General features: G+C 49.9%; 1 protein-coding gene across 2 annotated transcripts in view; it reads right to left on the bottom strand.

The window, feature by feature from the left end:
• SPRED2 (sprouty related EVH1 domain containing 2) overlaps window positions 1-9,906 on the bottom strand; it is a 65,911-nt gene extending 56,005 nt beyond the window's left edge. The window contains exons 1-2 of one of the 2 annotated variants that reach the window (XM_054195250.1): window positions 9,804-9,906; window positions 5,596-5,751 (exon numbers count right to left, since the gene is read on the bottom strand). In XM_054195250.1, coding sequence (XP_054051225.1) covers window positions 5,596-5,751; window positions 9,804-9,850 — 203 coding nt within the window. In that variant the 5' untranslated portion in view covers window positions 9,851-9,906. The remainder of the gene's footprint in view (window positions 1-5,595; window positions 5,752-9,803) is intronic. The other variant, XM_054195251.1, reaches the window with a different exon arrangement.
• Between the last annotated feature and the right edge of the window lie 278 nt (window positions 9,907-10,184).

A 10,184-nucleotide genomic window follows, 5' to 3' on the forward strand; every position in this document is an offset into this window, starting at 1 on the left:
GCAGAGAAAAAAAAAAAACAAAAAAAACAACAGACAGGAAATTCTCTTAAGCAGATCTAGTGGTTTAATTATACTGCAGCCTTTTACTCTTGTTTTTAAACACAGAAAACAAGCTCTGCACTAAGTTTTTCCTCTAGTCCAACGAAATATCAGATGCCTTTTTGAAAACACAAGGTCATTCAAGTAATACAAATATCAAAATTTCTATTTTACAAAACTCTATACCATTCCCTAACCTTTCTATCTTTACAGCCACCAAACTGCACACATCCAGTAACAACATGTAAAGCAATGACGGGCTGCAACCAGCTTAACACCTCCCATGCCAAGTTTCAGTCAAGGATGAATTATGCTGGCAGCGCTATAAATCTCCAGCGACAAAGTTTTTGCTGTAATTTCATCAGTATTTAAAAAAAAAAAAAGCTCAAGCACGCTCCACCGAAGTATCAGCAGCTTTTCTGCAATTTTCTGCAAGAGACACACTCTTTGAATACACGGAATGTAACAAGCTCTGAAATAGAGGGATTTACGCTGTGGTCTAAGCAGGGATGGCTGTACCCTGGCTCTCCATCCCCACTGAGGCAGCAGGGGTTTTAATAAAAGTTAAAAAATAAAAATAAAAAATAAAATAAAAATCAGTGCTAAGGAATCAGGCAACTTTAGTTTTAGGAAATATGATCACGTAAGGTGTCTGCGCTGACAAAACTGTGGAGAAGACGGTAGAAGGCAGGTATAGCCCTCACTTTCAGCTCTTCATGCAGCTCTTCTCCATGCAACTCTTCAATGGCCAACCTGGCAGCAGAGAAGGGTGAATTTCTCAGCTTGCCGGCATCTTGAGGACCCACTGCATTGGGCATCTAAGGTGAAATTAGGGATTCATCTCCCCATCGTGCTGCTGGACCTCTGTCCTCACACCCCCACCCATGCAGTACAGGCGAATGACGGAGAGATGCAAAGGTCTAAGAGTTACAGGAGTCATGCTATTGAACAAAAAACAAGTTAGACGGATGAAAAAACTCTGAGCATGCTTTGAATTAGCCCAGGTGGTACTTTCAGATCTCCATGTAGTTTTTAAGAACCAGACTGTTTGTAAATATCCTGCAATCCCACACCCAGAAGCCCCACAGCAGTGACCAAGTCTACTCACCAGCTCTGCTTATGCCTTCCAGCAACTCATTATGGCAGTCCTTTGATTGCTGGAAAACGAAAGAGTAGCTCTCTACTATTAACACCTGGGTACTTTTTTTCTCTTCTCAGCCCTCAGAGATCTTATAAAGACCTCACGAACAAACATCCCACTGGTATCCTCCTGGCACCTCAGACCAGAGGTGGGGTGATGGGCTGCAAGGGAGGAAGGATGCACGTGACGAGCCGCCCAGGCTGCTGCTTGCTACTGGGGCATGAACCCAGCTATTACCTTCCTCTTGCCTCATTTCATAGAATCATAGAATGGTTTGGGTTGGAAGGGACCTTAAAGATCACCCAGTTCCAACCCCCCTGCCATGGGCAGGGACACCTCCCACCACACCAGGTTGCTCAAAGCCCCATCCAGCCTGGCCTTGAACACCTCCAGGGATGGGGCAGCCACAGCTGCTCTGGGCAACCTGGGCCAGTGTCTCACCGCCCTCACAGGAAAGAATTTCTTCCTAATATTTAATCTAAATCTGTCCTCTTCCACTTTGAAGCCATCACTCCTTAGCCTATCGCTACATGCCTTTGTAAACAGCCCCTCTCCAGCTTTGTTATAGGCACCCTTCAGATACTGGAAAGCTGCTATAAGGTCTCCCCGGAGCCTTCTCTTCTCCAGGCTGAACAGCCCCAACTCTCTCAGCCTGTCCTCACAGCAGAGGTGCTCCAGCCCTCTGATCATTGTCCCAACTCGAGGCAAAGCACACACTTCCCTATATGCTGCAACTTGAAGCATTAGTAACCTTCTATCAGCTTAAGGGCATACCTTTCCACTCATAAAACCACATAAACAGCCAGCTTGCCTTCCAAGCGCTTAAAAACCCAGGTGGGAGTGTTCGGACATGTCAGCGGAAGAAATGCAGTGAGCGGAGGTAAGCTGAGCTCTCAGCATTCAGTATGTGAATTAATAAATAAATAAAAAGCATAAATGGTCTACAGACTCAAAAAGAGAAAGAAAAAAAAAAATTACACAGATGTGCTTTAGCTCAGATGCTAATTGCTGCTAGTGGCATCAACTAATCCTAAGCATGGACTTAATTCCTATAAAACCACATCATTTAAGACATGTTGTCTTTCCGCAGGCGAGGGGAGGACGAGGAAGGAGCTGGCAGGCGAGACCGTGGTGCTGCAACAGGCTCCGGTGTTTAGGGAAGAAGCTCTGCGATGTCCCACAGCGTTTTGAAACTCTTGACTGCTGTGCAAACACCTTCACTGTGTTTCAGCTACTGCAAAGGAAACTAATCTTACTCCTAACTACTCACGGAACAGGCAAGCAACGCTAAACATTTTAATGTACAGCGCAGGGAGGGAAGCTGACTAGTCTTCAGTGCCACTTTTAACCAGCAAAAAAAAAAAAAAAAAGGAAAAAAGAGAAGTAATGGGACTATCCAAATAGGACATATGTATAAGGCAATTAAAAACAATAATCTAAGCGTTTCCAGACGTCCTCGGGACTTGAGTGCATGTGCAGAACATGCTCCTGTCCTTGCACGGCAGCACAGGTCCTTACAAGCAGAGAGACGTGTTTCCCATACGCCAGATCAAAAGACACTATCAGGTTTTACAACAGATCTCCCAGCGCCATCAACGTGAGTCCCACAAAGAGCAAGAGCAGAGGTGTAACGGCGACCAACTCAACCTTCCTCTTCAAAAAAAAAAAAAAAACACAGGGGGGGAAGTGGTTGCCTGAACAAGAGGCACACATTTTTGTTCCTAGAGATGTACACGGGAAGCAAGTCCTAATATTACTTTTGAAAGGCCATTTAGTACATGCACAAGCGAAAAAAATCCATTTAATTGTTTAGGTAGTTCATTGAAGATGCTATTTTTGGCTTGCATTCTGCCTAGTTTCCGGAGCACCCTGGACAAAAAGCACTGTGATCAAGGTACAAGCTCTACCACCACGATAGTATTCAGACCATGAAGCACCTTCCTCCTTGCTAGGCATGGCTGTCCAGGTACTTTGTGGAGGTGGGCGACTCCGCAATCTCACTTTCGAAAACACCACAGATGGAGAAATCAAGCAATTTTGTTAGGAAGCCCTGTAACTCCCCTCTCCCCACGCCTGCCAGTAAGAAGTTACCTTCCTAGCTGGAACAGCCACCAGCTATCGGGCTTCCTTGATAGACTCAAGATCTCTTCTCCGATTACAGCACACGTAGGAGTTGAGAACAAAGGAGAGGAAAAAAAAAAAACCCACGAAACAAAACCCAAACCCAAAACATAGTCCTTGAAGTGTGAGTTGCAAGCAAAGAAAGTCAAAGAAGAAAGTTATTCAAAAAGCCTAAGAACAAGCAGACCAGAGACAAAAATAATAATTTGGGTTAAATCTCACTTGGACCTACTGCAACAGGTAGAACCTGCCGGCTGTTGGCAGAAAGGTCTTTAGCAGCCTTGAAAGCAGGCTTTGTAATGCTGCTTTTGATAAAACACAGCTTACTTCTAAGGTGAAGCATCTCCTGCTGCTGCATGAAGCTGACAGCGTTTCTCTCCAATGGGTGCATCAGTTGCACATCATTACGGGAGGCCACCTTCCCCTCATGCTGGGGAGAAAATATTGCCAGCGGGGTTTGGTTTGCAGCAGGAGTTGCTGCGATGGCAGAAGTCCTGCTTCCAGACAAGAGTGACATGTGAAGGAATGGAAATAAATTAAGCAAGAGGCAAGAAAAACCCCCAAGAGGGCAGAGGAAAGGAAACGAAAGAGCACAAAACAAGAAGCGAAACGGAGAAAGCTGGCAGGAAAGTGCAGAAACCCGGCAGAAGGAGGGAGCAGCCCCTCATCAGCTGCTCCCAGCCTCAGCCGGAGGCGAAGCTACGTCTCCTGCGGCTAGCGGGTGCCGCTGGGACAAGCCCTGCTTCCCAGGGTACGAGGGAGGAACTGCCGGTGACTTGGCAAGAGGAGTGACGAGGTGAGACAGAGCAGAGATCCTCCTGGACCCAAAGGAGATGATCTTCCTCTGTCCACCCAACATTTGTTTGACATCAAGCTGGAGGTGAGAAGCATTACTATGACACCTGTGGGTACCAACACCGATATGATAAAAAAGCCAGAAACAACTGAGCTAGCGGGCAGAAATGGCGGTATTTGGGCACTGCTTTGCTATTCTTGCTGCATTAGCAGGGCTTGCCCTCTCCACCCAGCTCCATTCCTGCAACCCGGCACCCTCGACTCACTGAGTGGAGGGGACCAGCAGATGGCCAGCTGGAATGGGAGAAACCAGGTGGGCAAACCCAACCTTTGCTCCAAAATGCTGATGTAAAAATCGAAAGCGAGGGCTAGGCACAAAGGTAAGGCATCAAGAAGGCGGACAGCACAGCCCAGCTGCATTTCTCTGCAGCTTCAGAGGGTCAGGTTTTCAGTACCATGAAGGCACCAGAAAAATAAGTGACTGAAGGAAATTTGACACAGAAAGGGAGTGGACATAGGTAGGGAAAAGGGAAGGGAAGGAAAAGAAAACTCACAAAATCTTGGCAGAAAACCAATAGGTAAGAAAAGAAACAAACCAAAAAAAGAGCGTTAGAAACCATCAGCTGTGTTTACCCATGGCCAGGGTGGGAAGAAAGGGTCGGTGCAAGCAAAGTGGTGGGAGATGCTGCATTGCTCTGCTTGTGGGCAGGCTTGGAGAAGACCTCTCTTACCAGTGCCGGGATTTACGTGACAACAGCTCCTTGCTTGCTTTTGGGAGTCCACAAAAGTGGGGACCACTGCGGCTCACATCTGCTGTCAATGAACTCCGCAGTCTATTTGTGCTTTTTTATAGTCAACTGACCTTTTTTATTTTATTTCTTTTTAAATTTCAGTACTGCTTCAGAAGTGCAAGTCCTCCAAAAATCAGATGCTCCACTTAGACAGGGCATATATCAAAAACCCAGTCTCCAGAGCTGTACTTTTAGTTTTACTGATCTCTGTGCCCTCGCTGCTCCTGCGCATCTCTCGCAAGAAGGATTACCTTCCACTGTTAAAAAGCGGGGGGGAAGGAAAAATAAAACAAACCACATTTTTCAATGAATTTGTTGTAGGGAACAGCTCCTATGGCCAAAGCTGGTCCTAACAGCAGAGAAAGCAAGAGGTGCACCTTTGCCGACGAGCCACAAGATTCTACTGGAGCGAAGGAAATGGAATTTATCGATTCCTCAAGCATGCCGGAACGTGTGAGAAAGCAAAAGGAATGACTGAAACCGATAGTTAAGTTGTGTCTCGTTCCTCAGCTCCTATTTTCCAGCCTGGTCCATAACAAAAAGGACAATTACCATCATCTCCCTGCAGTTTGGTGGCCAACAGGAAACAATTTTGTGGTTTAAATCCAGCTACCAGCGAACCGAGGCCACATTAAGAGTGAGCCTTGCCGCCTGGTGTAGTTTTGTTTGCAGCCTCAGGATTTAATTAAACGGGCAGATAAAGCCTACCTTTTAACCCACGCTCGAGGGTGCGCCCCAGCGAGATAAAAAACAGGCTGCAAAAACAGGTCGAAGATGATCCCATCGCCAGCGCAGCATCTGTGCCACGTTCGGACACTATCCACCACCACCATCCCACCACGCTTCCTGCTGAGAGGAGCCACGCTGAAAAAAAAAAAAACCAAAACCTTGCTTTCTGGCCCAAAGGTGGGTTCGTTTAGGTTTTTCCTCTTCAATACAGGATTGGGGTTATCCAAGGGCTGCCTGCGGCCAGAACGTGGACTAATGTGCTGAGAAATTCAAGTCCAGCTCCCTCCCACTTGTGGCAACGCTCTTCCCACAGGTCTCCCTTCCAGTTGTCCGACCAAACACCCTCTCCATACGTCTTCCACCTACAGCTCTTTTCCAAGGCATTTCCGAGACAGAAATAGAAAGGGTAAATCCCCCTTTTTTTTTTTCTCCCTTCTCCTTCATCCAAGAGAGCTATTATTCCCTTATAAACAGCAGCTTCTCCCAGTAACCGAACAAAGCAGCTACTTACATGTCGTATTTTAAACAGGCATGTTTTCAGGCCAAGAAATAAACAGTTATATTTTGGCAATCCTTTATTTCCTGTCCTATTTGCGAGCAATAATGTCATGACACACAGCGTGTCCTCTGCCTTCCTCCCTGGCTCAAGCTTGCAGCAAAAAAAATTGAGCTGAATGAGCCGCTTATGGCACCTACAGAAAAATCATCAGTATTGGGCAAAAGCATGGTGAAAATGAAGAAAAAAAAAAAATAAAGAAAGAAATTGCTTTTTCCATGTTAAGGGCAAACTGCAATATTCATAGGCTGGGTATTCAGAACAAGCATCGCCGGTCCCTGGTTAGCGATGGAGGGAAGAGGGATTTTTGGGACCAGCAAAAGGAGAAACGACCGTGAGTTGAGTTTAATTTTCTTTCCCTGGACTGGGAAAAATGCATCCCCCTGAAGCATCAGCGTGATCTCACGCTGCATTTTGCTGTCACACAGCAACCCCTTCCACCGCCGGAGACATATCCCACTTAACCCAGCCCGTTAAAAACCTCCAGGGGACCCATCCCACTTGCGAACCACTTGGAAGGCACGCTCTGGGCTCGCCGGAATAAATCAAGGTGGGGGTTCGTCGGGGACACCCTGGGGACGCAGGCGCTGCCTGGCCAGGGCAGGGCGTCCCGGCTCCATCCCAAGCAGCGAAAGGCTGCGGACCAACACTTCCTCCTTCTCTGACCTTTTCAATTTAATTACTTCCTGCGACTTTCTTGGAACCATGCATCGGAACGAGCCTCCGGGCGTAACCGAACGGCTTTAAGACTTCGACTCCATCCTTTTCCAAGTGGAAAGATGCCAGGAGCCCACCCGGGAGCTGCGGAGAGGGTCATCGCTGGCAATGGGTGCAGGCAGCGCTGCTCAAAACTCTCCCACCACTCACGCTCCGTGCCTCCGATTTATTACCGAGCTTCCCCATTTTCCCCCCAGCCCTGCAAAGGAGAAGCGCAGCGGTGACAGGGGGGAGGGGGGAGGAAGGAGGGAAGCAGAAATGACGGCTGAGATGCAGAAAGAGGCGCTGGCTTCGCAATGACAAATTGACCTCTAAGTATCGATCTGAAATGGTGCAGTCCTGAAGGGACCAATGAGTTTCCAGCATCCTAAGCCCTATTTTTCCCCCTCCTCGGTTTTATAAATTGTTTCAAAAACTTGCAATCTTATCAAGCTGTTCTCAAGGAATTAAAAAAAAAAAAGCCAAAAACGGGGGGAAAAGACCCTCCTAATTTACTTGAAGAGGATTATTTTCAAATGCATCCTGACAGTGGTCCTTTTTTTTTTTTGTAATCTGGCTGTTAACATTTGCTCACAGTGCACTCAGTGAAATGAGAATAGCTATGCAAATTAAAGCCAGATATCTAGGGCAAATAGCACGCTATACTACCATTGTTCTGACAGCTTGAGAAAACTTATCAGGAGAGCCTGTCCTTATTTCTTTTAACACCATATATATTGGGGGAAAAAAAAGAAATAAAAAAAAAAATTTAAATCACTTCACCCACTGCCGAAATGAAAAACAACCCATGAGTCACCGGCTTCAGCGACGCTATCAATCAATGCAAGGCTGGAAGCGAAGAGCTTAATGGAGGAAACCATGGCTTACCTAAAACACCTCACCGTGCCCTACAAGGAGAAGGAGGCCTGGACTAAACTGCTAGAAGCCCAACTGCAGCCTCCAAAACAGGGATCTGCACCGAGGTGAGGACCACGGTGCATCGTTCACCCCGAAATCCAACACAAACCAAGAAAATAGCTAATGTTGGCCTGGGAAATGGGTTGGGTACCAGCTCGCCGTGGCCACCAGCGGTCCCCATCTCCCAGGGACCAAAGCACCACGTTGCTGGGTTGACTGGTGGCTCCAGGAGAGGCAGCATGACCCGAGAGCCTCCCTCCCCAGCCCAGGTAGGATGCACGCAGAACCCATAAGCCAAAGGCCTTCCTCAGCATGGCAGCGTGGTGGCATGTGGAGGAAGAATTTACTCCAAAACAAACTACAGCCTACAATTAAGGAGGGAAAAAAAACGCCAACCATTGGAACAGACACTCACCTCCGCAACGAACCCAGCAGGAAAATGCATTCGGAGCAATGTCCTCCTGCAAGATGACAGCTGGCGAGCACCAGCTTTTGGCTACTGAATGGGGTTAGGTTTGCCCCTGCGCTCTCAAACCCAGAGGCAGGGACCCACCTCTCCTCCTCTTGTCCAATTTGAGAAATGAAACCAAAAAATAACCCAAAACCCAAACTAAGAACTGGCGGGTTTTTATTGAAAATGAGTTGGCCACATTTTTCCAGCCTGCTAGGTCATGGCAATCCGTGAGAGAGAAACTATACTTTTTTTTTTTTTGGGGAAGAACCATACCAACTTCAAAATAACCACAATTTCAGAAGCTACATATAAACACATATTTATAGCCTCTTCATTAACGAGTGCCAAAATAACAATTCCTCTTAACACACGCGTTGCAGGCAGAAGCCATTTCCTTTGCTGCTCACGTTTTCGCCGGTAAATCGCTTTAAAACAAGTTTGACGTTACAAACGGTATAAGCGCAGTGCATGCCACTGATTACGATTTTTTTTTTTTTTTTTGCACAATTAAAAAAAAAAAAACAAGCTAAAAAGTTGCACAATTTTGACGCCACTTTCTAAGCCCTGAGAGAAGTCATTTTTAAAGCGCGGTACATCCTATGGCGCTTGGCAGGGAACCAGTCCTGCACGCAAGTGAGTCATTTTTCTCGACTGTCAAAACGCAGAAAGAGATAGCCAGGAACAACGTTTGGGCCAGCGCCGCTTGTAAAAAAGCCCTTCCTGTAATTTCGCTGGGAGAGTTTGACTTTGGGGGAGAAAAAAAATTTAAAACAAAAAAAATAAAAAAATTTGTTTAAAAGGGGGGAAAAAAAGAGCACCGTCAGGCATTTTGAAAGCCTCGTCGCGGCCTCTTTGCGGGGGGTTTTAACGCTGGGGAGGTGGCGGGGGTGGCTTTGGGGGCTGGGGGGTGCAGCAGGGACCCGCAGCCCCCCCCGGGGTGGGGTGGGGGGGCGGTGAATGGGGGAGGCGGCCGGTGACCGGGTTTATGAATGCGGCGTCATGTGACGGCGGCGGCGGCCGCCCTCCTATTCACAAAAAACGGCGGCCGGGGCGGGGATCCGCGACGTCGTGTCCCCCCCCCCCCCCACTCCCGCGATTCCTGATCCCCCCCCCCTACCCCCCTAAATCCCCGGGGGTGCAGGGTAGGGGAGCGCCCCGCCAACCCCCTTCTCTCCCCGCACCGGCCGCCCCGACGACCCCAAGACGGGATGGGGGAGGAGCGGGGGGTGAGATGGCGGCGGGGGGGTGCGTGTGGGTGTCCGGGGTGCCCCCCCCCGCGCCTCCCGGGGTATTTTTTATGAATGAAAACGCGGTATGCAAATGAGCGCGGCCCGGGAGGGGGGTGCTGGGGGGGGGGGGAGCGCGAAATGGCGGATGCGCGGGCGGGCAGCGCGCACACGTACGCGCGTGTCCGTGTCCCTCTGTCCGTCTGTCCGTGTAAGGGGGGGGGGGGGGTGGGTTGTGAGGGATCCGCACCGGCTCCCACCGGAGCAACAAAGCGGGGGGGGTGCTCCTCCACCCCCGCTCGCCCGCCCTCCCGCCACCGCCCCCGGCCCCGCTCACTCGTCAGGGTAGGCTTCCTCGGTCATCTTCTCCCCGTCTAGGCTCATCCCTCGCCGCGGGCGGCCGGGCTGCGCCTCCGCATCTTCCTGGCGCTTCACATGGCGGGGAGGGTGGGGGGGTGGGGGGAGGCCGCGCCGCGGCGGGCCGGGGCTGACGGCCGCGCCGGGCCCGACGGCGCGGGAGGGCGGGCGGCGGCGGCGGGGGGGAAAAGGGGTGGAAGGGAAGGGGGGGGGAGGTGTCTACGGCCGCGCTTGTCGCCGGTCGGCGGCGGCCGGGGGCGGCGGAGAGGCGTCGGTCAGCGCGCCGCGGGGGCGGCGGCGGCGGCGGCGCGGGGTGCGGGCCCGGGGGAGCGGCGCAGCGCCCGGGGGCAGGCGGCGGCGG

This window comes from Rissa tridactyla, chromosome 3, assembly GCF_028500815.1.
Source record: "Rissa tridactyla isolate bRisTri1 chromosome 3, bRisTri1.patW.cur.20221130, whole genome shotgun sequence".
Classification (NCBI taxonomy): domain Eukaryota; kingdom Metazoa; phylum Chordata; class Aves; order Charadriiformes; family Laridae; genus Rissa; species Rissa tridactyla.